The sequence below is a fragment of the Nesoenas mayeri genome, assembly GCF_963082525.1.
Source record: "Nesoenas mayeri genome assembly, chromosome: 6".
NCBI classification, from domain to species: domain Eukaryota; kingdom Metazoa; phylum Chordata; class Aves; order Columbiformes; family Columbidae; genus Nesoenas; species Nesoenas mayeri.
In genome coordinates this window covers 10390128-10418106 of record NC_137545.1, presented here as the reverse complement: position 1 = coordinate 10418106, position 27979 = coordinate 10390128, and the positions used below count along the sequence as shown (strand labels likewise).

The following is a 27979-nucleotide window of genomic DNA, read 5'->3' as shown; positions in this document are numbered from 1 at the left end:
TAAAGCAGCTAATCAAAGGTATAATTATTTAATGACTACTACTCATGCTATCTAACAGGGCCATAATTGCTTGGCTGTGATCACTAGACCACCAGCTTCAATACTGGAAAACAAGTACTTTGCTTGTAGCATTTGATCGACCAATTTCTAAGGTTAGTTTCTCCAAATGGGTTGACTTCACAAGGCTGAGTTATTGTGGAATTAGAGAATCAGTTTGTCACCCTACCTCCATTTTTTTGTGCACATTTGTACTAAAAAAAAAAAATCAAGCCAAAACAAAACAACCCCTGCAGAGGTAAACAAAGTATTTCCCTGACAAAATGTGATTTGTCAACATCATCACGGATTTTTTTCACTTTTAATGCCTCATCTCAATTTTCTGTAAACCCCAACTGTCCCCGCTTTAGCAATTCAAGTGTAAAAAACACCCAAAATGTGCTTATTAAAAATTACATATTTATCTTGATTACATTTTAATATTTATTGTGCATATGAATCTGCTCCAGATACATGAAACAGCATGTAAGCAGGCCTTTCGACTCTGTTCCATTGTTTTTATCGTGTCTTTTACAACTGGAAATATGAGAAAAATAACTTAGCATCATCATGTATTAATTGCCAGAGCTATCCAGAAGCTAAGCAACTGTACAGTGCGTATTGGCTTATTTTTGGTTTAGTAACAAAGTACTTACAGAAAAGCTGTTTGTTTCGTTTTATCTTAGCATCAAATGCTAAATATGAACTACTGCTATTACACTCCTTTTATCACATGAATTTTTTTTTTCTACACAATTAGATTTGATACATGATATTGGGCCCCCTGGAATTTCAAAGATATTTGAATTCCTATTCAATTATCTAATCAACATCTTGATTTCAAGATCAGTCTCACGCTTGTAATTAGTATCACTGGAGCTCAAGTGTCACCACCACCTGGGATGTCACTCTCAAAACCAGACATGGCAAGGAATCCACCCTTCTCAACTCAAAAGGGACACCAACCAAGACTTTTTCACACCACTACACCTGGCTGGAATTCCGTCAACAACCTCTTTTTGATGTGACATCAAAACCACTTGGCTTTTGAGATCCTGACTGGCAAGGCTGCCATTATATCATGTAAAAAGCACCACCATTAAAAACAACCCGATGTATTTCTAAGGAAAGCAGGAAAAAGCATTGCACAGTATGGTTGAAGAGGAAGCAACAGTGTGAGGGAAGCATCTGGGACATAAAAGAGAGGAGCAAGACTGGGACGTATGGGAGACGTGTGTTATTGCCACCATCCTACCTTCTTTCTGCTGCTTAGACACAGCACTGACTCAGTGACAGAAGACAACGCTTCCTTGCTTACCCCATGGAGAACCACTGCTTTCATGGCATGCTGGATTTATTCCTGTTTCCGACCATCAGTTTCATCTATGGATACGGAGACGACAATCTTGCCCGTTATAGACTGATAAACAAGGAGCGTTTAAATCTATTAACCAAAGTCGTATTGTTCTGTATCCTTCTCTCTTTGAACAAAAAACAGCCACATTTTGTGGATAGCGCGAGCAATTACTGTCAAGAAAACAGTTAGGAAACAACAGAAATTGCTGTTTCTGCTCAAAGGATTATATTCTCACTGCTCACTTGTAAAAGATACACTCCATGCAGACAAGTATTTGGCCACTGCTTTTTCACAAAATTCCTCTTCCAATGTATATTGGGTGTCAGAGTCAAAATACTACTAACTACAAATAAAATACACTACAATAAAGTAGTATTGTTGGGCTGAATTAAAGCAAAAAAGAGCACATTTTTTTCTCATGTGGCGGAAAAGCCGTAACTTGTTTGAAGGTAAAACACATTTAGGTACAAAGTAGGATGGGAAGGTGCTCTCTGCATGATCAAAGTGTTTCACAGCAACTTCTATCAAGGTACCTCACAAGAAAGAAACCAAAGCTGACCCAGTAAACAGGCACCTGGGAACATCAATATTCACGTAATTCTTAACAGTTCTCATTTCCTTGAGATTTTTTTTGTAGACATAGGTGATGAAGAGTTAGCTTTTCCGAAGACCTGGATATATTGCTCACCTTGGATTAACTTTGTTCAGAATTTAAGAAAATGATCGTAAGATGCTAAAGAACACTTTCCATGACCCTCATTGTTATCAAAGGTGGCATATATGTCATCTACAGGAGTTCTTTTAAGATAGCATAATGCTACATTAGGCATTAGAGTCACTTTGTTAGTTCCATCTTACTTTGAAATCTAAAACGATTATGAAATTGAATAGAAATCAGAATTTCATTCCTACCACCCCCCATTTTTCTCGTGTTTAATCCACACCATCCACACTACTGTGAAATGTAAGCTCACACTATGCAAATAAAAACTTAGATAAAAAGCACAGCTCCGTAAGATTTCACAAGTAGTTTCCTCTTCTGCAAAAGCAAGTGCTGTCCGTATCAGCTCCTAAGAATAATTAGACAGCAAAACCATATAGCACAAGCAAGATAACTTCGCTAGAAGATCTAAAGTTCCCTCAACAGCACAAGCAAGTTCAAGTCACGCCAAACAACACCTTTTGCTATCATTTTAGAAAGAGCTATCCATATGGTGTATTAGAAATGGGCTTATCTGAAGTGTTTCCACCCTTCTCAAAATGCCACCCCATGATCCAGGCTCATTAGCGGTTTGCCCTCCAGCATGGTGAGCGGTGACGGGCACGGCTGAGGAGCACGCACGCACAAACCTCTTTTGTTTGTTCTTGGGGAATCACGTCCATATGTGAGCAGACACAGCACTATCCACTGGAGCTACACGTAACACAAATTCTTCGTTAATTTTCCTCACTTGTAAAAATAAGCATGAGACAATCTGCCAGTATTTGGTGTTCAATAGTTTAGCACGTTACCCTGCTTTTGGTGCAACTTCCCACGTTAGTATAGGGATTCCTCACTGGAGAGATTCTAGTTGGAGAGATTTATTGTGTCAAGGACTTTTCCTACAAAATACTAAGCCAGCTATAAGAATCATTCCTCTATAAACCTGAACGTTCATGCTGAAACAGGAAGGTCGCCATCTCCCCTTCTGCCTGAGCTTCTACATGCACTGACACCATTAGGAGGAGACTTTCAGCATGTAATCCTCCACAGAGGCATCAGAAGATACTGAAGAATCTATTCCAGGTGCTTTCTGCATGCTCAACTGTAAATACGTAAATAATAGAGCAAAGAAAGGAAAGATAGCCTGACTGTCAAACCAAAAATGGAGGAGAAAACAAATTAGTGCTGAACCTTGCATAGACCTTGCTCTCTACAACTACCTGACAGGAGGTTGTAGCATGGAGGGGGTTGGTATCTTCTTCCAGGCAAAGTGACAGGACAAGAGGAAACAGCCTCAAGTTGCATCAGGGGAGGTTTAGATTGGATATGAAGAACAATTTCTTCCCAAGAAAGGGTTATTGGGCATTGGAACAGACTGACCAGGGCAGTGGTGGAGTCACCATCCCTGATGGGGTTTTAACGGACATGTAGATGAGGTTCTTAGCGACACGGGTTAGTGGTGGACTTGGCAGTGCTGGGTTACCGGCTGGACTTTATGACCTTAAAGGTCTTTTCCAACCAAAATGATTCTATTCCATTGCTCCATTAGAAAACACAGACCCACAGATGTTGGGTCTTATGTTGCACAGAGGACAACCTGAAGCACAGAATGTTTGTTGGAGCTATGAATTAAGTAGTTCCTCTCTAGTAGCACAACCACAACAATTGCACTCAGGTGTGCTAGCAGTAAATCTATTAATTTGCATTTTAGGACTCCACAAAGCCTGCCAAATTAAATAGCTAGCTCAAAGCTCCCAGCTCAAAAAGGGCAATGGGACAAAGAACTATGGACCTTTCATAAGTAGTTCATGGATTAACCAACTTAACTTCCAACACTCGCTTCTCAATGAATGGTTACTACAGTGACCTGCAACAGAGCCTGAAGATCTCCGTCTGTTTGGGCAGGGGTTCTTAACTCCAATCTCTTCCTACAGAGAAAGTATTAAGACTCTTCCATTTTAAACCTATGGTGGGAATAGAAACATTCTTTCCAACAGGGGATTCAACATTTTGTCTCTTCTCCATAGATTGCATCTGGATTTCAGAGGGCTTCACACGCAGGAAGCTACTGTTCTCTATATTTGTATCAGATGAGGCTTCTCATATCTACTGAAAGTTGTTCATTTGAACCTAACCAGTGAAAAATGTAAAAATCATAAGTTGAAGACATTTTTGATGTGCTATGACCCAACATCTGCCCAGAAACTGTTTTGAAAAAATCCAACAAGATCAGGGTTAGCTTCTGCAGCTGCTCTTATATGAATGTTATCATTCCTGTAATTTAACTTTTTTCAAAAGCTGCAGTTGCAGAAAATCCCCGGGGAGATGCTGTGATTAGCTTTAGAATGAAGATGTTGGGAAAAGTAGGATGCAATTTTATATTTGCATATTTAAAACACTGCACGTTTTGTCAGGGCATACACAAACACCACACAGCTGCGTGATAAAGCAAAACTGGGAGGCTCAACAAATTAAAAGACTCACGTCTAAGTTGTGCTGCCTTTCATCTTTCAGTAAAACACTGAATAACAACTGCATTTTGCCTGGAAAGATAAACACTAAATCTTGCATTTACATCAAACGGCAGTGTCAAAGGCTTCCTTACTAGCCCAAGCTCGGAGTTGTTAACTACTAAATGGCTAAATGACAATGGCTGTTACTAATCGCTTATTGAATAATGAAAGTGACACAACTGATAAAAGGTTTCAATCCTGGACAAAAAAGATTTATAGTATTTCACTCTACTGGCACTGTTATTTGTTTGACAAATGGTTGGACAGACACCAGTTAATCTCTGCACACCTCCAACTCTGATGTGGCAGCTTCTGCCGGAGCAGCCAAATAATCAAGCACAGCTAACAATACAGCCACGCTGTTGCGAGGGGCTGAATGCTGGTATTTTATCAAGGCTGATCCCCAAATCAATTTACGCAATGGATTTTTTTTTTCGGTGGGGGGAAGGAGAGCATGGCAAGAACGAGGAGGAGTATCATAAAAATGGGAAGCTGCAGCTTGCAGCTTGGTAGATTGGCCACACTCCTCTAGCACAGAAATGAAATCATCAATACAACTAAGGCATTAATGATTTCAGAAAGCTCAGTACAGTTTATAGATTTTTCTTGATGGCAAAATCCAAACTGCAGCATCACACAGAGCTGTCAAGGCTGTTCTGTTGTCGTGTAATATCACATCGCCTGCTGTGTTCTGCAAATCCCATTTTCCCCTCAGATGGGAGAGAGGGATGTGGCTGCTTTTGAGGCAGTATGAGACTGGATTTCCCCCCACTCCTTGAAAAATGAATGGACCTTTATGTTTATAAGCTGTCCATCAATAGTAGCTTTATCTTATTGGTTGTATTGGTATCATCCTACTTCCTGCGGAAGTCAAACGTGTTTTATCAAGCCCATCTTTCAAAAACAGCAAAGCCCTCCACGTGCTGGGCTTCCCTGAGTTCACCTACTCTTGCATTACTTTTCAAGTTTGCACCCCAAAGTTTTCATTTTTCATATTAAAGAAAAAAAGACTTCTATTTAATGAGGAAAACCAGCTTAATGAAAGAAAACCAATATGCACAGGGAGAACAAAAGCATTCCAGTTTTGCCAATTGAACAAAGTGACAAATCAAAAATTTTTATATGCATGCAACGCACACGTACTTTGCTATAGCTCACACCTTGTAAATGATTAACTAAGACCTCAACCAAATCCCATTAGACTTAAACGTAGTTTCACATACCATAATGGTTTTAAGATGACAACTTACTTCCCTATCTCATTTTGCTGTTAGAAACTTAAATATAAAATAAACAGCTTTTCATCACTTAACAATCTCCCACAAGAGATTTAAACAACTCTGTTACTCTACCAACGAAAATTATTTTCTGACCACAACACATATTGGCTTTCCCAATATTTTGCACAGGATCAATCTGAGGTTAGAGATTCTTCAGGACCACTTCGCTCTTTTCAGCTACAAGTGTAACATCAATTTTTTCCAGCTCTCTGAAACATTCCCAGTGCTACAAGATCCCTTCAAAATTATGCGACAGTTGATTAGAAAGCTCTTAAATCAACTTCATAGTACTCCTGACCACAGCTAATCTGGCTGTGCAGATGTAAATAAAATAAACAAACACCATAGATGACGTTTACCTGTTGCGTAACTGTTTAGAAGAAGGACAAATTTAAGGTAAGATGAATCCTGATTTTTCCCCAGTGACAGAAACTTTCTTACTTTTTCTTTTGAAATCAGGATTAATTATTTTAGACTTCTGTCAAGCACTAGAATCATATCACGGCTAGAATTTATTTGTTGCTGATAGATTTAAGAAATTCCTCTTTCATCACCTTATAGACAGACCTCACATACTACAGAGCATGAATTCTTTCCAATCTCTTTAATTTCCTTTATCAACGATTCATATTTTCTATCTACTGACTCATATTCATTGCCATCACCTTCACTATCCTTCCCACTGACACTTTTTAAATTGTTTCCTCCACTTTCCACTGCTAATCATAAAGCTTTTTAAAATACAAGCATCCTTTTGAGTGGAGAATCACAGGTCTTTTGCACTTAATCTTTCCTAAACATTTTCAAATGATTCACATAATTATGTTTAACCTCTCCTCCCACACAAATTCTCTCATCATTGCTCATGGTTATAGAAAACAAGCCTGTTAAAAGCTTTGAGATTGTGTACATATATATGTATTAATTAAGAGAACTATTTTGTGCTTGGTCAAGGCAGAGGAATCAGGCTTGTTTTGTGCTGTACAAATCTCAAGTTCAAGCACAATCCTTATTGCCCAGGTGGAGTGGGACTAATGACATTTAATTATTTACTCTGCATCTCCCAGGCCTCGTAAGGTATTAGCATGACCCTGCTGTATTCTTCTAACCCATCAATCAGCTCTCTAAAAGAAAGCAGAGCCTCTCACCCTTCCACGTGGAGTTAACATGTAGGTAGTTGCAGTAATTGAAGGCACAGAAAAACCACAACACATAATAGTATGAGATTACTGTCAAAACACTGTGCAATCAAATACAATAAAGGTTGGTGGACTAGCAGATTCTTTTATTGGGCATATCTGCATGTGTGCACAAGCTAAGGACTGCTTGCTTGGTGGGCAAGATCAAATGGGTTTGGTAAAGATACTAAGCATGAAAAACGAAGCAAAAGTAAGGGGCTATCACAGGTAATACAAAGCCTGCTCATGAAAAAATCAGAGCTGTCAACCAGCCACTGATCTGCTGGGCTCCCTCCAGAGTGATAAAAACACATTTTCCCCAGGTAAGACGTAACATAACCGAGAAGGTACAAAATCCTTAAAAATCCTGTAAGCAATACAGTCAGCTTTTCCTGCTTGCAATGGGAATACACTGGTTGTACTGAAAAATCATGAGTAATTGATTTAAGCTCCTGGTTTAGTATAACTAGGAAACAGGAGAACCTCACCCTACTGACTGATCTAGCGTAGACCTGACTGGAAAGCAGTTTTAGCCAAAAAGTGGAAGGGAAATAATGAAACCTGTCCCCAGAGACATACAGCTGAGATACAAACAGGGATTTAAAGGGAGATTTTCCTAGTAAATCTCTCAGCATTTCCAGGGCTCTCATTTCAACCTAGTCCATTCCTCCCACCCCCTTGCAAAAGTGGCTGGACTTGTGTTACCCTTCCAGAGGCTGCATGGCATCTGGCTGTACCTTTTACTTGCAGATAAAAATCTCCATCTCTATCTCTTCTTTCCCTGAAGCTTTTTAAAAGCAAAAAAGGGGATTATATATATATATATTCATTTCAGATTTGTCCATCAAAATCTCAGGTTTCAGCATACTACGTTGGTTGATGTGTTAGGAGAGACCTACAATGCTCTGAAAAATGAGTACCTGGTAGGGACTAAGAGCTAGGAGGTGACAATTCCTAGATGTTGAACATGGCATTGTCCTTGAAATGACAAAACCCTTCTGTACCTTGCAGGGTCTCCGCGACCTACTTCGCTCCAGAAGGATAACTGGAATGAACAAGAATCTTTTCTCTTAACGCACCGTGGAGTTAAGTTTCTTGTATATTCAATGTCCTCCTACAAGCAGGACCAAAGCACAGAACAATTTTCACAAGCAGAGACTCAAAGAGACCAACGCGCTGGCTCCTGCATCGCTCAGAAAATCATTTTGGATTTTATTCTGGCTCTGTTCGGGCTCTGGGGGACAGTTTATGTCAATCTTTTCTTCTTTTTTTCAAAAGTGTTGTAGGTTAAACTTTGCACCTAACAACCTTGACAGTGTCCCTTTACACTTTTTAGACGAGCCATTGAGTAGCATTATGACAAATTATGGGACCTGATGATATGTAACGAGAACATCTCCTCCAAAGGCTGTGGAAGAAAAAAAAAGGCTGAGAGAAGTATTTCTGGCAAAAAAATAACCTTTTTCCTCTTCATTTGTATAAGGAATTGCAGATGGTGAAATACTACAATTAACCATGACGCAGGGTTTCCTTCTGTGAGTATTCACTTAAGACAGCATGTAGAAGACACAAACTCTTATTTTGCTTGTGGAGCTATGTAGACAACATGTGAAAGCCTTTGAAAATCATCTTATTAAGATGTAAAGTTGCCTTTACATAGTATTTCCTGCACTTCCTCACTACCATTCTTCATTACAGAAATAATCTCTATGAAATTAATGTTTCTATTGCAGTCGACCTACTCCAGTCTTTATTGGCTGTGATGCCAACTACCTTGTGCAGAAGCTGTTGCGATATTTTGTAGGCGAAGACACGGTAGAGTTCATCATTAATAGATTATTTATTATTGAAGAGTGCATTATTAATAGATTATTTACACATATTTTCTAAGTGTCATCTGCTGTTTGCCTGGGAATAGCTTCTTAATAACATTCATAAAGTAAAAACCTATGAGCTATATTGATATTTTTATTACTAAAGGCAGCAGATCATTACCAATATGTTTCAGAAAAAAGCAAGACCCTACTTCCAATCTCCTCCATATCTATTTTTTTCATGGCACAGTAGCTCTGAAAATACCTTTTACTCTTTAGATAGTAATAAACCAGAATACTGCACTTAAAACCTTTAGAATATATCATCTTGCAGAAGCAGCTCCTGATGCAGACCTGCTCTTAGAAGCTTCAGCCACAGCTCAGAGTAATGTGTCTAGAAAACACTGGAAGTCAGTAATTATAAAGTTAATTCTTACCCAAACTTTAGTCATCTTCAGAGTAAAAACACCATCTCCCAGAACAGTTCTAAGGCCATTTAAGATGACCAAGTAAACAATACACCTTCACAGGTAAACACCTGCTGTTCACCTCGAGACACAACTTTATTTTATGTTATTTTTTAAGATCACAGTGTGAGTCAAAGTCTGAGTCTTCTTTTTCATAGTGAAAAGCCTCCCCCGCATTCCAGTACCTTCCATTACTCCGTGGGGCGCTAAAAGTTTAAGTTTACCTTCTCACTTTGCATCAGGGATCAAAAAGGTATCTATAAGCAATGGTGACCTAATTATTAATATGAGTTTTAACTGGGCAAACTGGTATATAACTGTATACAGAGAGTCTCAGAGAGAAAGAATATAGTTGACAAATCCCTAAAAATGAATTGATTTCCCGCATTCTCCTTATAATCGCTATGGATCCTCACATCAGATTCTTCAGGTAATCTGGCAAGTATTAACTTACATTTTACCTTATTTTTAAACACATTAAGCACATACTAATCTATGATTTATTAAAATTAGCTTTGTTCTAATTTAATTAAACACCAAGGCCTCTTAAGTATTCTGTGAGACTCTGGTATCTTGCCTTGCAAGTGGCAATTTTCTGAAAACAATTCTTTAGGAGTCCTTGGTGATATTTTAAAGATCTTGATTGTGGACTATCAACCACTTTTGAGCATTTAGTTTTAGGATGAAAATGTGCACATTTGTTATTTAGAGTATTTCAGTGGAATCTCTAATTTGAGGCTCCAACTACTGAAATATTTTCTATTTAAACAGATTTGAACTCACAGCATCGTTTCTAAAAAGTATGTTCCCTTCAAAGCATTGTCTTCAATCTCCATAATTACTTCTACTATTTTATATATGGTTCTACAGGTGCCTATTTTATAAGCCAGTATATAATTAACTATATAGCCTGTTGTGAAGCCCCAAGAGCACAGCTAAACAAGGAACAGGAGAAATGTAAACATCTTTAGGACGAGCTACATTGTACAGGGAAATCTCCAGCAACCCCTTCTTGCAAAGAGGTTTGAAAGGATACAGATGGGGGCAAAGAGAAAAGAGTAGTGGAAACAGAAGTGATAGAAATGGCCGAAAGAGCAGAGTTTCATGAATTTTCCTGCAGTATGCTGAGACTCAGGATCACAGACTGGTTTGGGTTAGAAGGGATGTTCCAAGTTCATCTAGTCCAACCCCTCTGCCATGGGCAGGGACACCTTCCACTAGACCAAGTGACTCAAAGCCCCATCCAACCTGCCCTTGAATCCTTCAGTGATGGGGGATCTACACCAGCTCTAGGCAACCTGTTCCTGTTGTCTCATCACCCTCATCGTAAAGGATTTCTTCCTTGTATCCAATTTAAATTCGCCCTCTTTCAGTCTAAAACTGTCGTCCCTTGTCCTGTCACCACAGATGCCAGTTAAAAAACAAATAAACAAACAAACCCTTTCTCCATCTTTTCCCCTTTATATATTGTTCATCTAGAGTTTGACACCCCTGATCTAGAGGTAAAAGGAACATTAAATGAGCACCAGCACAAGGGAAAGGAAACTTCTGCATACACTGTTCTGGTTCAGATGGTTTAGACAGGCAAAACGTGTTTAGTACCTGGTGGAAGCCAAGGTTATCGCTGCAGAGCTGTACCAGGATGGAATTTCACCATGGACAGACAGTAACGTACCCCAAGCTATAGGCCACAGGCCATATCCCTTGTGTGGCTGAATGATACCACATACGATGATGAAATGTCAGCTCCACATGCAGAATATTTCCCCTTGACATACCGAAGTCAATAACTTGCAGCTGAAGTTGGAATATGAAAATCCATGTGTAAAACTGCCCAGCCCATGTTACAGGTGATGGCTGATTTTGCCAGTTGTGTGAAGTTTTATTAGAAATACTCATCCACGTTCCTCTGCCACTGTAGATGACACACAGCAAGTATGCACTGTGAGCCGAGGGTAACAACTTACTGGAAATGGAAAATATGTTTGGTAACTTTGTATTCAAATTACTTTTTAAAAAATAATCTGAAACTAAGCATATCCCTCAGACAAGATCCAAATAAAGAGGAGCAAGGAAAAAAAACAGCTATCACTCAATTAACACTATTGGTTGTGAGACATCTCCAGAGACTGCAGGAATATTTAAAAAATCAGTAACGAGTAGAAAGATATGTATTAGTCACTGGGTAAGTACTGTATGATTTCCTTCATTAAATCCACCTTTCTAAGCTCAGACTGCTGAGACATTCATGTGATAAACAGCATGTCTCACCATAACATTTGAATTGTGGTTTGTTTTATTTTTTAAGTTATTTATAACTGACCATTCACAGCCCACTGACTGGCAGCCATCCAACCAAAAAGTAATTATATGTGCGACAATGATGATGAAGCCTAATGTAATAGGATTGCTTCCCATTTTAAGGTTAAGTAAATCATGAAGTATACTTTTATGTATAAATATGTTGGTTAAAGCATTCAGGTTGTCTGGAAATGGGCTGGATCACTTGGGTGTTTTGTTTACCTCTACAAGGTATTACTTTGGCTGAAAAGCACTGGCATTTATGATAATCACAAACCAGTCACCATCATTAACCATTTTCAAATGATGATTTAAAAATTAAAATGTCCTCTTTTTTTTTTTTTCCTTGAAATACTACCTTGCATGACAATTGCATGCTGTGCACACAGCCACTGAAGTCCCAAAAGGAGGAGCTTGGGAAAGGAGAAATAAAAGGGAGCTGAAACAGTCTTAGTGGGAGCTGCCAATTCCTTGTCAAATGAAGCAGAGTCAGAGATACCCCATCCCAGCTTTGTAATCCATCACCACAAACTGCAGCTCTTCCTCCCCAGACTGAGAAGACAGATTCAAAGCACTGGGGAAGGAGGTGCAAAGGAAGTCAAAGTCAAGTCAATGCCGTATCAGTTTGAAAACCCAATGAAGATGACACGTGTGTGGCACTGGAAGCTGAAACAAGCACCAAAGAACCTCTACTCACATGCACCCAGGAAACTGGAGCCTACCAGGTGAGAGTCATATTCTACCAAACATGATTAAAGAAAACAAAACACACAGATATTTCCCTCATTTCATCATCCCATTCAAATGGGAAAGTTGAGATGATGTGTCTGAGCCTCACAGGACTTGTTGATGTCACTGCACATACCGTGCTGTTAAATATGTCAAGAGATGCTTGCAAGGTATCTTCTGCTACTAAGGAATGGGATCCATCATTGTCTCCTCCTGGCCCTTAGATAAATAATCCTTCATGAAAAGCACATGCTCCCAGAGGTAGATTGGGTAGGAGGCTCAAGCAACCAAGCCCACCACTCAAAGAGAGTCAAAGATGTAGAATTTCTTCCCCTTTTTACCTTTCTAAGACCTTTATCTCCTTGATGGAGACAACTATGGAAAATCAGGAGCTGAGCATGGGCCTTCTGGTTTATGACAACTTGGGCACTAAAGATTTGGCTCAAGATCTCACCAAACATGATAGACCAAGGCCCCCCAGCCTGAAGAACTTGTCCCTCAGTGCAGGCAGCAGAAAGCTGAAGAGCACAGAGCAATCCTGGCTGCCAGTGCAGGGATCAGGCACACACAGGTCAAACACAAAGACTTAGAGAAGTTTCTTTTCTCAAGGAGAAGCTCTTGAGGGCTGCCCAGAAGCAGTAAAACATTACTACTAAATAAAACACAAAAATCCCCCCAAACTAGGATATGGAATTTCAGACAACAGCTGAACCCAAAATCATTGGAAGAAAACCTGACAGATCCGTTTCAAAGAGCAAAATCCCACCAAGAGTGTCTATATTTTTTGCTCTTAATTGTGATTTGGCCTCTATATGTGAAGTGAGACGTAATCTTAAAAGAACAGAAGAAATAAAAAAAATTAAAGCTACTTTTTAAGCATTAGGACTGGCCAGCATAGGATTAGTTTCAGAAAAAAACCCACCACAACCCAATTAAAATGGAAGCAGTAGAAGAGGGCCTGTGTTCATGAGGAAGGTTTCCCTTCCAAGTTTAAGGAGCAACTGAGCTTTTGTTCAGATTTTGCCCGTTTAACCAACCCTGTAAATTCTATTTGGCCTGAGAAAGATGCAGTCCCATGAGGGAGACATTTAGTGTCAGGAACACCTTCAGAAAAGGCTGAGAGCCTGCCATGTATTTTTGCAGGATTGCTTTATTATTTCAGCCAGCAGTAAGCAGGGAGAGCAGAATTATACTGACAAGAGGAAATAAAAATTTGGGGTGCTACCAGCGTATTTTGACTGACAGCATCTTTTCACTGCCAGTCACAGCATTTTCCAAGCAGGTGGGAAACACAAGCTCTTCATTTGACACATAGTTAATATAATGTTGTACTTCAGCCTGCTATAAAGTTCTCCTTCTATCTCTCCAAAGAACACATGCATTCAAAAATCAAATATTGTAGGATATTTCAATGTAAGAAACGAGACTGGTGGTACTGGAACAAGAAGCATTGCTTATGATTAAATATTTTCTTATACAGTGTTTCGAGATCGACACGCATGCTTTTAATGATTTTCATTTTAGAAGAAATCCAAACTAAGAAAGATGTGATGTTTTTATAGGCAAGAAATTAACAGAAGCCTAATCAACCTTCAAGACGAGAGAATCTCAACTAAGCACCCAGCTACCGACCTTTTGCTGCTTTTAAAGCATGCAGATTTATCCTCATTACAGGAGAAGAAACAGCACTCGCTCTACTTGGTAACGTCATCTTCATACCACTTGCAGATAAACCAAACGCTCGCTGGAACAGGTGCCACAAAAGACATGTTCCTGCAGCCTGAAGGTTAAACTGGATTAATTTCAAAAACCTGAGAACTGATAGGTTGTAATTTAACATGTGCCCAACATGTGTGCTCAGCAGCAACTGAAAATGAAATATCTTAAATATTATCAAACGTTACATCATTAAATATAAATTAGATGGAAACAGGGGAAAGCTAAAAATTGACTAGGAGTTCAGCTACTCTAAATGGCTAATACGTCCATTTTTCACCTGAAGCCCTCTCCAATACAGTTTTGCCATTAAGCAAAAACCTAAAGAAAGGTAATCAATTCCAACTAAAAAGCACTTCTCCTGGAATGACTGCACTTCAAACCCCTGGCTGGCTGCCAGCCCCCCCAGACAACAGCCATCAATGTTTCTGACTATCACAGGAGCACGAGGGGCCATGCATAATTGACTAGAAGATGGGCTAAAACTGTGCCCAATCAGTGTGTGATCAAAAACGCGTGGAATATTCAGCGCCACTTGATTACATGGAGGCACGTCCTTTCGCTCTCCTCATGAAATCTCTTCAAGGTCCAGAGTACTGTAATAAGATCATTACTGTCAAGCGGTACGAATCGCAGGCAATGAGTCTTGGGATAGGAAGTCATACTTCACAAGCTCCTCTGGTCTTTTTTTTCCCTCCTCTCCCTCTCTCTTTTTTTTTTTTGTATTTTACTGCGTGTTGAGGCAGCAAGGCGACGAGGTGACAGATAATGATCACATCACTGTGTGGTAACTAGAAAGGCACTTTTAAGAAAGAGCACAGAGAAATCAGCTTAAGAGAAACTCAAACATTTTTTTTTTGGCTTTTTTTTTTTTTCTCCTCAAAAATTAAATAGAATTAAACTGTGCGGTATTCTCCTTTCATGAATTGTGATTTAATGTCATTGAATTTAATCATTTGATAGATTTTCGTATTATACCAAAGCCTATTACCTCACAGACAAATGGCCAATTTTCTCGCTCTCACACTCACAAAAGAAACCTTTATTAATTTCTTTTTTTTTTTTTCTTTCTCTTTTTTTTTAGGGGAGGAAGTGGTAGAAAATGTCAATGATGAGGCTTGTTCAAGTTTTCTTTTTACCTACTCCTTTCACTGGAGTTGTACACTACATGTAATGCATAACATCTATCACAAGTACCCTATCTGTAAAGAGAAAGGTGGAGGGACTGAAAACAGGAGATTAAAGCACAGAGTATAAAACAAACATGCAGCAAGCTCACCACTGAAATCTCAAAAATCTCATGCACAGCACGAGTATCTGCAGTAGACACTTCAGAGAGAAAGATACCAAGTATCTGCTCACTGAATTTGACAGCTAATTTAAGGCAACTGTTTTATTAAAACTTGGCAAAACAACACAGGTTTGAAATGACTGACTGGTCAGGAGTTGGAAATAAGGAGAGGTCTACACCACTGTTATGGGGTAGTCTTGTGAACGCCTGACATCAATACCACAGAGCATCAAAACTGCTCCAGAGCTGCGATTTTCAAATGGAGAGGGCTGCTATGATTGGACAAGAGCTCAAGGGAAGGAAAAGTCGGTCTCGCCAAGAACCCCCAGCTACACCTACGGGACCTACACCTACCATCTGTGAAAATCACCGCATGAAGAGACTAAAAGCCATTAGCACACAGAAATGTGAAACAACACTTAACACCATCAGCCTATCAGTCTTAGTATTAAGAGGTACCCCTTGGAAGAACCAAAGTCACAAATGAAAAAATGAGAGGAAGGAAGAATCACAGTTTCTTCAAGGAAAACTTTAAATTGCTCAGGCTTTCACACTTTTCTTAAAGAAAAATTCCTGGGAGGAATATATGCATATTCAACAACTTGCTTAGTAAAATTTTTTGTAGGTACTGTCACCTTCCTCGTTTTTGGTTTGGACCTGCTTTATAAAAGGTGTCACAAATATTTTGACAAGGAACCAAAATGGAAAGCGCAGAAAATATTCCTTGTCTATAGGTTATTATTAAATCCTAAAGTCTAAGAAAGCTGCAAAAAAAAAAAATCCCACCAGCATTAAAAGAGAGGGGAGGAAGAATTTAATGGCAACTGCAAAGATGCAAAGAGTTCATCTGTGTGCAGTAAAACCAGCAAATTCCCCAAACCTGCAATGCCTACAAGGTACAAAAGAGAATGTCAGGCTCCTGATGATGGGCACGTTCTGTCTATTCACACTCTTCAATTAGAATTGGCTGGAAACATCACCTTCACTCTCAATTCCCTGTAAGCAGAAGACATTAGGTACACCGAAATTTACAAACTTTATCAAATGAGACTTTCTACATCTCTCTTGCTAGCTGCCATGCCTGGAATACCTTTATTTGGAGCCCAGAGGAGAGATGACCAGCAAAGCTGTGCATTTGGGAGATAATTGCTTGTTTCTCCTGGATTTAAAGGCAGATGCAGTTTCACTGCCCATTGAGGTTCTTCAGACTTGGAGCAAGGCAAGGAAAATACACAAGGAGTATTTTCCGACACTATGCTCAGATAAATTCTTAGCACTAAGAATTCACTGAGTGGCAGCATACATTCTTCAGGGCTTACCTGAAATGACTAAAATGTAGAGTTCTACAATAAAAAAAACCTGGCTAACTTGTTATTTCTAGATTCTGTTCTGTATGTTCCTCTTGATTACAAGTTCTTTTTAGCATAATGCAGAGAGCATCTTTCATAACCCTAGGGTAGATCAGACCTATTGACACATTCCCCCTTGAATTCCAGGTTCGAGCTATACAGGGCAAACCTCCACAATCAAGCCATTGTCATTAATCTCACATTCCCTATTATAAATAACAAAATAACACGCCTATAATCCACTGGCATCCCATCAACCTTCCCCTCAAAGCTGCTCTCTGCCTTGTAAGGCAAAGATCAATTTAATAAGACATGCTGTAGAAAAGCAGAGCGTACAAACAACCACAGTAGTTTGGGCACAAGGTCCATCTAGCCAGTTATGCTTTCCTCAGAAACTAGTGGGAGATGCCTACAAAAACCAGAACAGCAACAGGTAGTGCAACATGCACCCTGACACACCTTCCAGAACAGTCCATGGTTTGAGGATTTCCTGGGAGAGGTTGCAATCTTTATTTTAAGAGACCTTAATGGATTTTTCTTCATATTCATCTAATCTAGAAGTTCTGGTTTAGCTGCTTAAGGTCTTCTGAAGGGAATTACTCAAGACTTTGACCCTTTAAATGCAGCTTCTTCCCAGGGTAGCTCTGTAGCTCAGCTCCAGTAAGCTGATGAGTCCAAGTACGCGGAAAGCTGAGGACAACTAAGGAAAACTAAGTCTTACTTCTACACCAAAACAGCCTGTTCATTTAAATTGTGACACCTTGGCTGAAGAGTACAGTTATGTGGTGAAGAAAACTAAGTCATACTTAACCTAATTACTTTCTTTTAGTCTTTTCATTTACAATAGCTTTATAATACATAATCATCTCATTTTAAGATATTTTAATATAGGCGTATAGATTCATAATGAAATCACACGCTCTTAGGCTCTGGAAAAATTGGCAAGGAACTTTTAAAGTAGACACTTTTACTTGAGTAACAAAACGGATTCAATTCTCTGGGAGGATTAATGTCTTACAAGTACTTCTTGCTATCTTGTAAACATCTTGTGAACATCAGGAACCTTTTTCATAATCAAGGTCTCTGTTTCAGGCTAGCAGCAGAGTTCTAAGGACACTAATTACCTGAAGCCAGTAAAACACTATGGTGTCACTTGTTTTCATTCAATTATAAAGCTACTTAAAACAACTTCTTTTTCCAAAAAAATTAGGCCAAATCACAGTGCAGCATTGGTACTAAGGATACACAGTGTACCCTTCTGCAGTCACAACGCAGAGCGCTTAATGTACGAAGAGTGGGACCATTTTTCAGAGAAATGTAGGAAAAAAGACAAAAAAGAGCATTCTCTTTCTCTAGCTATGCAGACATGCCGGTGTGTACAAGCACCACTGGTTCATCCTTGGACTCATCCTTTCCAGAATCCCCCTTCCTGCTGACCACCACTGCGACACTTTTCCTTTCAACCAGGTAGGTGGAACCAGCAGCCTCTTCCGACCCTGAGCTAACAGTGGTTTTAAAGAGAAGAAGGAATCTTTCAACTTGTTTAGCCTGCAATGAAGTAGGTTAAAACAATAGATGAGCTTCACCTCCCTTGTCTTTCACTCCTCAGCATCAACATAAATGTCTTTCAGCAGCAAACCTTTCATGTCAGATAGGCTCTGACGACCGAGGCTGAAGGTTTCCCAACAAGTGACCTTTATGCCTTGGTTGAAAGTAAGTCTCTGAAGATTCGATCTAGATTTTATTAATTTCTGCCCTCCTGTTTCTCCGGTGTACAGCAATCGGGCAGTACTGTATCTCCTATGAGATGATCAGTGGAATTACAGAGTGTTTTGACACCGAATAGATGATAAACTCCAAGATGTTTGCAGTACGCTTAAATCAAAACAAGCATTTCCCATTACAGACAACAAATATGGTCACATATTGTTAATTTCTTTTTTAAGTTCTCATGCAGAAAATACAGCTACATATTTTGCTCATTTTTGTTTCATTTTTTATGCCAACTAAGAACCGGGATTTTTTGTTTGCTTAAGAAATCTTTACCTACGAAACAGCTAGAGCAGAGAACAGCTGGATCAGGTAAGGCCTACAGCTCTTCCCAGAAAATTCACAAAATAAGGATGCATGTACTTATCAAACCACACTCCAAAAATCTTACTAAAAGCAAGCTTGTTAAACTTCAGATTTAGTGACCATTTACAAAGCGGAACTTCTGTTATTTTGTGCACAGTATGAAATTCTGCAAAATGCTACTTGCTGAAATTGCTGAAACGTTTCATGCACAGGACTACACAAATGACATTACGATCAACAAACTGTATATGAAGAGAATTCAGTAGTAAATGAATTACAAGCCCCTTTTTTTAAAAAAAAAAAAAACAAAAAACAAACACCTTCCTAGCTACCTGCTTATAGTGCAAATCCTTCCTGTTCCAAATAAAAGTTTCTTCTCTTCATTCAACATTGATTGTACCAATTTGTACCAATCGGACTTTAAATAGCACAGAACATTTTTTTAAAAACTATGGAACATTTAATTTCTAAAACTTCAGGCACTTAAGAGACCAGAAACAAAACCTGCTCTCACTAAACCATCCATCACAAGATGAACAGAAATACTGCATGACAGGATGGAAATGTACTCCTCTTCTATATGACATGGGTCTGCATTTGGGTGTTTGATGTTTTATTTAAGGGGGGAAAAAGCTTAAGGTATCTCTTATCACTTTAAGTAGAGTATAACTGAAAAAAAAACCCCAAAGCAAAACAAAAAACAAAGCACCAAAAAAACTGGGCATGGAAATAATTAAGGAACCACTGGTTTCAGCCATTGATTTATGCCCAGCACAGGCTGTGCACACGGGCAGGTGCTGGATGGGGTTGCAGTTGGCAAGGGTCTAGATGGGTGAACAGCTTCTAAATGAGCTAGCTGAAATTAACTCTGATATGTCCACACATAGGCCACAGGAAGATGATGAAAACTCTTCCCTAGTGCCAGCACTAACACTTCATTTAATTTTTGCATGGTCACCCATCTCACAGTATCAAAAATCTGCCTTTTTACTGAAATAAAACACAGTTTTCCAAGAACGCCTCCACATCTACCCCTAACACATAGCAGGCTGTAATTACTGAGAGCTGATTTATAGGGACTATGTAAAATAACTAGGATGACAAGACTACCAGGAATAACTTTGGTGGAGCTCCTACATGGGCAACATCTATTTTCTTGTACAATTACAGTAGTATACTAACTATCCTGTAACTGACTAGAAAGAGCTTTTAGTTGAAGAAGTTTTGGTGGCAGCTTAGTTCTGTGCATTACTTCAAGCAACATAATACACACAGGGACCTTGACATCTAATAGACTTGATTCCAAAGGTTACAAACTCTTTAATAGGTGAGTAGTTTTGCCCTTGCTGCAGCTGCAGGTCAAGATATTAGATTTCACATCTTCCTTGCAGAGCAAAGGGAGAGAAGATGCTGTGACTTTTTGTGCTGGAAAGGTTTCTGAACATGCTGTCCTCTGACAATGTCAGAAGGTTCCTTCCAAACCATAAAAAGCCAAAAAAAATCCCCCAAACCCAGCACCAAGTAAAAATATATTCCTTCCTCATGGTGCTTAATTCAATGTATTATAGTACTGGCATTAAGAACATCAAGTTCATCCGTCAAACGAAGAATTTACTCTCCCACAAACACTACAGCTCATTGTTTTAATCTATTTCATGGAACAGGTGTCAGATGTTTCTACTAAGTTTCTAAAATTCCCAATTACTTTTTTTTAAAATATATGGTTAGAGACATTTCCTTTTCTTAGTTTAAGCTGGCCACAGCACACTTACTAGAACTATGCACCTAAGAAAACGTATGTTAAAACTGTCTGGAGAAGACTATGCACAGAGCCAAGCATATTTAAATCATTTCAGCATATAACGGCAGCAGGTAAATCACAGGGATGCTTGAGGGATTAGACTAAACAATGCTTAGGGTGAGAAGCTGCAGGTAAGATGCACACAGGTCTTTTTTTGTGCTTCGTGTACTGCATATTCAGTTAACAGCTGTATTGCTTCCAATGTACACAAAATAACAAATTTTCAGGTGTTATCCAGATTCCAGAGACTAAGAACTGCATTTCCCTAATTTGTTTTCCCATTCTGGTTTTGAAATGGCTAAAAGGGGCTAAGAAGACTTGGAGATAAACTGGCACCTCCCTTGGCTTTTTTGTACCTTGTCCCACTCTCCTGGACTCAAGTCCCCACGCACCTGAGAAACCAGATGTAAGCAGTGAAATTTTTGCTTATTGCTAAAGTACAAATGAGAAGTCAGACTTAACCTCGTTCTTCCATCCATAGAAAACAAATGAACACATTTTCATTCCAGGCTTAACTATATCTCATCTTCAATGCTCCCTGAGATTCGGAACAGAAGAACAACTTCAGTGTTACGCTTGTGAAGAACACAAAGCTTTTGAAATACATTTATTAGGTCACCTCAGGGAAATAAAAAAAAGCAATCTCTCAGTAAGCTTAGGTTCATCTTTAGCTACAGGCCAGAAAGCATACACCTAGAGTTGTGGGCTAGACTGCACAGATCAGAAAAGCACAGCGAAAAGCAATTACTTCCACAAGGGGCAGAGAAGAAATATCTTTGTGCTGAGAAAACAGTTCTAAAAAGAAACATAAAAGGTCCTTCCTCATCCTTCAGAAGTTCTTTAGAAACCAACAATGAAGAAGAACATGGAACGCGGATTTGCAGAGAAAACACAGAGTTTGGCAAGTCTACCGAGTTGCTAATCATATTTATTACTCTATCACCCGTTCCGGTTGCTCAGGCCAAATATGCGTGAATGGGAACATAGAGCTATGCGTGTTCTGCCTGTGCTGCCGAGAGAGCAGATAAAATAACAGCGCTGTATCTCCCTCACATCTCCCCGGTCGAAAGAGCAGATTCACCCATCGACCTGGACACAGCCCCTTGGTCAGAGCCTTCAGTCAATGAAACCCTTGCAGAGCACAGATCAACCAGATTTGATGCTGAAAGATGGGCATACCTTGGGCTTTCCAGAGCTCTAAAATCTCAGAGATGGATTGAGGGCAGGCAGGTTCAAGCTGGCATAGCCATGAAGTTTTAAAATGGTCTAACAAGAGTGCAAAAAATAAACACTGGCAAAGGTCTTTCTGTGAAGAGTTATTTCCAAGAAAGCTTTTTAATTTTTCTGCTTGTTTTCAAGCTGAAAGACCTCCTATTATCACTAGCTGTTCCACTAACTGCAGCAGCACAAGGGTACCAAAACAGATCAGGCTCTGAGCAGCTATTCCTCTTTGAAACACAGCACTGTATAATCCTGCTCTGAGCAAGTTTAGACAGCATGGTGGGAAAAACACTGCTGGTTGCTGGCACCTTGCCCAGTGTCAGCATTCCTGCTGCTACCCTCAAAAACATGAAGAAATTTTTTTTCAGTGATAACTTCTGTATAGAGAACTAAGAATGTTCTCTCTGGTTTTCATTGCACTGGAAAAATTTCACAAGAATCTGATTTTCCAAAATAGGAATTGAATTTTAATCTTCATCCAGCTGCAGCATCGTTGCTTTAGTATTTTTGTTGCTGTGACCATTGTCTGAGAAAACCTGAAGAAAGATAAACCAAGAAAGATGAAAGAATGAATCCCAGAAAGTGAGAGCTGTGCATGTGCAGATAGTGTGGAGAAAGAAAAATCAGCATGACCTTTATGGAAGGGCATAAAAGAGATGAGCATCAGTCCTTGGAATTAGTGAATCACCCTGGGCTCACTAGTGTCCATTATCGTGATATCTGAATACCTGGGCAGAGGTCAATGATCAAAGCAGGCACGTTCAAGGGGAAAAAAGGCCGCAAAGTGCAGTAAAAATGCTAGAATTTGCTGAAGACCAGATTTAAACTTCATTGAAGACCTAAGCTTTGCTACAGACAAAAACGAAGGAACCCAGAATTTCTGTCTGAAAGCTGACACTTGAAACATGCTTGGACCCAAAGGCAGGCATCATACAATCCAGAATTACCCAAATCATTTAACTCTGATCCATTGTAACTGTCCGAGAATAGCTACTGCAGGAGGATCCTCCTCCTCCTCCTCTTCACAGTGAGCTCAGGATTTCCAGAAGGAAGGAAGATATAGTTCTCCCACAATTATCAGCAGTCTTCTGTACACCATTTTCAGTAAGTCACCTGCCATATCTCAAACACTTGATCAAAGTTGTCAAGGCAAAGCACGCATCTCTTGGAACATTTTCCTTTTACTGTTTAATTTGGATTTGTGGTCTTCAAAACTGCAGTAATCCTCTGAGAGTTTAAATCTACACTTATGGCAAGTGTGGAGGAAGAAAATTCAAAAAGGAAATATTTCAGGTCATTGGACAGATTTGTAGCCAAGTCCTGGAAAACAGGGAAATAACTACTGAACTGAAAACTGCCTTGAATTGCAATACAGATGTGAAAATGCTACACTCAACTACTTGGAGAAAAAACCTGTAACAGCCTGAAGCACCTCAGACACCCACCCCACCAGCAGCAGACTGGCTTGTGACATAGGTTGTCCCAGGACTGGAGTTATTCCCATCATTCACGATCGCAACAAGCTCAGAGACACGAGCGCTACCTGTCTGGTCAACCACAAAGCACATCAAGCAGAACTTCTGGCTTGCACCAACACAAGTACCAGAAAATACAGAGAACGGTTGCTAGCACCTTCATGCCAGGATTTGGAAAAGGCAACTCACAGCCTTTGTTAGTCTTGTGAAAAAGTACTTAACGGGACTCCACAATCTCTACTACTTTTTCTGAGATGCCCTTCTTCTAAAAGGACAGGCAACTTGAGCACGCTTCATTGCTCTCTCCTTCAGCTACTGTGACAGACGAGGCTGACTGTACTGTCAGGAATCTCCTCCCAGCCTTGCTAAGGATTCAAGGGCCTGTAAGATTAGTTGTCTGCTGAAGGATGCCTAGAGTTCCTCTCACATGTGGCAAGATCGCTCCGTAGAAAGTTGCCGTTCTGTTCTTGTGGCCAATTACTTTTTTCTGCTGGGTTGTGCATTGAAAGAGATGTTGTAAAAATAAAGAATTTAACAACCACTGTGGCCCATCCAAGACACAACTGTGAGTCCCAAGCCAGAAAAGAGTGCCCATCTCATAAGACATGTAAGAAGAGGAAGGCCAAAAAAGCTGATGGGCTAGTGCAGAGATACAAAGCCTGTAAAAGCAGGTGCTGGCACTCACTACCACTTTGGAGGCTCCCTGCATACTAGTTAGTTGCTGTTTGCCAGCCAGTTCTTGCCCTTCGGGCAGCGTATTTATCCCATTAATATGAGAGGGGACAGTTTTGTTGAGTTAATGCAAAAGTATTTCAGACTAGCACGTCACAATGCTGGAAGACAAAGAGAAGAACAAGAGAAGCAGAGAAGGATGAAGGAGTATGTCCTCCCTGCTCCAGGCAGAACAGGGATTTCACGGGTGAGATGCACAAACCTGTGGATCCCCTATTGCTGCACCTGCAGACCTGGACCACACAGGCTCCAGCTTCAGTGACTTGTGAAAATAATCTCCCCAGGAGAAAGAAAACATACACGTATTAACTACTTAGAAAGAGATTTTCAAAGGCTCTTGATATCCAGCTGGTCTTGTTTCATACTGACTTTAACAAAATAGTTGTGGACCAATGGTGAGAGCTCCGAAAAATCACTTCTTTAACTTGCCATTGAGGTATGAAAATAAGTGGTGTAAAAGGAATTGTTAAAAAAAAAAGACGACAAATTAAAAATGAAAGGTTAAAATAAATTTTGGCTTCAGGCCATAAACTAGGGGGAAACTAACAGTAAAGATAGTTAAATGACTGGAAAGAGAACGCAACAGGAGCTATTATGAAAAAAAGCTGATGGCTTTTAAAAAGGGATTTGTATAGATAGCTGGGGAAATAAATTCCGTATGTGATAGAAGTGCAATTGAGAAATTAAATAAATGGAAAATAAGGATGACTAAGTAGTAGTTAACATGCCCCTTCTCAGTTGTATACTATTATCACATCTATTTTTAATGTCTCTTCAGCTGTCTGCAATTGTTGTCCTTTTTTCAGAACTTGTTCCAACACTCTTTGATACTGAATTAGCTGTTTTTTACTCTCCAATACTCACAACTGCATCTTTTTCTTACCCAACACTCCCCATTTCTGACAATGCTATTTCATTGTCTCTGTTTTTCATCTCTCCTTATATGTTGACACCCCAGTTTCTGAGCTTTCCAACTACCCTTGTTCATCTTTTTTTCTGGAGGTCTTTTGGTTGAATCCTAGCATGTTTCTTTTCTTCTTTTCTAAAGATACAAGCATGTTTTATATCATATCTGGCTACTGTACACATTGTTACCCCTTCAGAAGGGCACTGAACAGCTATAGCAGTGTTCACATTGGAAATAGTAAGCTAAACTAAGGGAAAAAAGGAAGTTCTTTTTGGCTTTTGCTTTCTGGTTCTAAAAAATAACCCAAACATTTAAACTCTCCCCTTTTCCTTTTTGTCCTCCAACACCACAATCTTTCCATGAGCATCTGAATATTCAAACAACACCAGGCATGAGAAGTATTTATGATTCTAGAGCTCAGGATGTGTTTAAGCAGAAGAGATAACACAAGATTTAATAATACTGAAAAAATACTCAAGTTCTAACATGGTATATGAGCTGTTGAGTGAACCTGACTTTTTCTTTCTTTCTAAGCTTACAGGTATGCTTGTACCTTACCTTTACAGCTAATGATGCTCCATATTAACTTGGGACACTTTTTTATTTGTTAAAAAAATCCCAAAACGGTTCCAAACATGTTTCAGGTAGTTGAATTCACCATTGTGTGGTGCCTCAGATCATTCAACTTAATAATTAAAAGATCAGTCTTTAATTTCTCTTTACAGTTCTCTTTACCTTTTGCATTCAAAGCCAATGGTGTAGTTGAGTAGCACTTAACAATGCTCTTTGGAACAACATTTTCAAAATTCACACTTTCACCACAGAACAAGCTTACCTTCAGCTGTGCCCGAGATACCGTCAGCTTTGAAATTGCTCGTGCTTTTCTTCCTGCGGTGCTTCTTTCTGTTGGCGTGAGGTGAAGGAGGTGGATCGAGTTTGGGGCTTGTTGTACTGGATATACTTGGGCTTGAACACACAGAATCGCCTAATCCAGTATCTGTAGTTTTTGGGGAGAGAGACAGAGGAAAAAAAAAAGAATTGCAGAATTTAATGATTGCTAATATCCAAGATAAAACCCCTTGCTGTCTGTTAGCAGATGACTTCTTGAGTTCATTGACTTCCAGAGGCTAGAGGAGAGCTTCTTAACAGTACCCATTACTTTTTCAAAAAGGTACAAAAAGTCACTTGGCTGAAATTCTGATTCAACTCCTATTAAAGTAACAGGACTCCGCATCAATTTTAGAAGCAGTCTGACTGGAACGCACAAAAACCAATGAGAAATCACCTTATTACTTCCAATTGCTGTTTCTTATAAAGATCTTACTGAGCCTCAAATTAACTCATGTAACACTGGGACGTTCTAATACAAAATGGAACAGAGACACCCCAACATCCTCAGAACGTTGTCTGCTTTCATTAATATTACAGATCGACACATGCAGAAAAGGTGGTGACAGCAATAATGGTGGGAAAACAAGGTAACTAATGTATGCCTGGTGCAACTAACATTGTGTGATAAAGGGTCACTACCTGCTGCCAGTGAAAAAAAATAATTGTGTGTTTAGTTTCCCACTATATTAGCTATGGCAGCATAACATGCAACAATTTTAAGGACTAATGACATTTACTCCCCTCTCCCACCAATTAACTCCCACAATCAAATCAAAATTAGAGGTCGATGACACCCCTCTCTCATAAGCAGAGACCCCCAGTGTATTCCTTGGTCCACGTAAAGGCTGGTAATACACAAACACCTCCTCTTTGAGTAGTTCTTCTCTTTTTCAGTCAAGAAACATCTAACAGCAAAATGGAAGGAAAGTCTAGTGAGTGAGGATGTACTTGAAATTCCACTCTCCATGTTGGTCTTTTTGCATAGCAAATACTCAAGTAACCTTAATCCAGTGTTTTCTCCCAAGGTTAGTACCATGATTTTAGTTGAATTGCAACCAATTTTTTGGCTATGATTAGTGCTAAATGCTTTTCTATTATATTTCTACTGGTTTGGTTTTAATTACGAAATTTAAAATAACATCCTACACTTCAAGTAAACTGCTTGCTATCATGTAAAGTGAAGCTATTTCCAGAACCTTGGTAAGATACCATATTGCACTTCAGTGCAATACCAGAGTTGCACTTAAGATGAATTAATGTGTTAGTAAAATATCAGGCCAAAGACTATGTGACAAAGTAGCTTTTGATTTTTTTAAAGTAGGTAAATCCCCATACAACTGCCTGTTTGACAAAGAAACACTTCTTTTCTTTTCTAATAAACTTTACTTACTAATAACCCATTAAGCACAGTTGTGCTGCCAGTTATTAGTGGAGGACAAATTATGTAGCTAATTGCCTGGCAATAAAGACCAAATCAAATGTAGGCTTTATATTAAGGATTTTTGTTGTTCTCTCTGCGTCTATTATTTTGAAATCAATTATCAAATTTAACCACAAAAGGGAATAATGGGAATGTATTTACTGTATATCTGTATAGGAGACTTTAAACATTTGCCCCATAAATGCTCAAAGCAGCTCTCCTGGCAAGGTTTTGCTGTCTCTCCAAGTGAAAAGGAAGGCAAACCCCGATGAGAATCCATACCAGCGCTCAGCACGCTTTTGGCAAAGGGGACACAAACACCTTTGGCTCTTGACACTGAGAGAAGAGAGGATGCAAAAGAGGGTGCTAGCACTACAAAAGTAAATGCAGATGGAAGCCAGTTACTGCTAGACCTAAATATTGGCCTTCTGTTTGAGAAGGTTTCATATGTTGGATAGTGAAAAAAAAAAAACAACCACCAAAAAACCCCTCTGAAACCCACTCACCCCCACACAAAACCTCTCCTTTGGAGCAGTGACATGAAAATCGCTGTGTTGAGACAGGCCAGCCACAGAGTCAGGCACTGCAAGGATGGGACCCAGCTGTGGCGGCAAGTTCTGCCACGGGGCACCAAAAATGAGTCTCATTCGTTTTCATTTGCTTGTGAAAAATCCAGAAAATTCATAAATATAATGGAAAAATCCCAGAGAGCTCACCATCCA

General features: G+C 39.4%; 1 protein-coding gene across 6 annotated transcripts in view; it reads right to left on the bottom strand.

Annotated features, from left to right (window-relative positions):
- AGAP1 (ArfGAP with GTPase domain, ankyrin repeat and PH domain 1) overlaps nucleotides 1-27979 on the bottom strand; it is a 361066-nt gene that overhangs the window by 65336 nt on the left and 267751 nt on the right. For all 6 annotated transcript variants that reach the window (XM_080347158.1, XM_080347153.1, XM_080347156.1 and 3 more), the window contains one exon: nucleotides 25782-25943. In XM_080347158.1, the coding sequence (XP_080203284.1) occupies nucleotides 25782-25943 (162 nt within the window). The remainder of the gene's footprint in view (nucleotides 1-25781; nucleotides 25944-27979) is intronic.